General features: G+C 59.8%; 1 protein-coding gene across 1 annotated transcript in view; it reads right to left on the bottom strand.

Moving 5' to 3' along the window:
* LOC103624408 (pre-mRNA-processing factor 39-like) overlaps positions 1 to 333 on the bottom strand; it is a 9,783-nt gene that overhangs the window by 1,540 nt on the left and 7,910 nt on the right. The window contains exon 8 of the mRNA XM_017747261.1: positions 182 to 332. Within this exon, the coding sequence (XP_017602750.1) occupies positions 182 to 332 (151 nt within the window). The remainder of the gene's footprint in view (positions 1 to 181; position 333) is intronic.

Below are 333 nucleotides of genomic sequence, written 5' to 3'. Positions count from 1 at the left end.
GGGGGGAAAAAGATGGGGGAAGGAGAAGGGAAAGGAAAGGAAGAACATAGAGAAGGGTGAGGAAAAGGGGAAGGGGAAATGGGGAGAAAAGGGAATTTTGGGGGAAAACGGGCGCCGTTTTTCGAAAAGCGGGGATTTTTTTGGGGGGGAAAAGGGGAATTTTTGCCGGGAACGGCCCCACCTTGACCCAGAACTCCTCGTAGAGGGCGCAGGCGATGAGGCAGCGCTCGAACAGGACGATGCTGCGCTCGTGGGACCCCGCGGCCACCTCGAAGTCCAGGTACTCGCGCCAGTTCCGCAGCTGCGCCCGCTCCAGCGGCTTCACGGGGGCAT

The sequence above is a fragment of the Corvus brachyrhynchos genome, unplaced genomic scaffold, assembly GCF_000691975.1.
Source record: "Corvus brachyrhynchos isolate BGI_N302 unplaced genomic scaffold, ASM69197v1 scaffold442, whole genome shotgun sequence".
Taxonomy (NCBI): domain Eukaryota; kingdom Metazoa; phylum Chordata; class Aves; order Passeriformes; family Corvidae; genus Corvus; species Corvus brachyrhynchos.
This window is presented reverse-complemented; position numbering and strand designations above follow the sequence as displayed.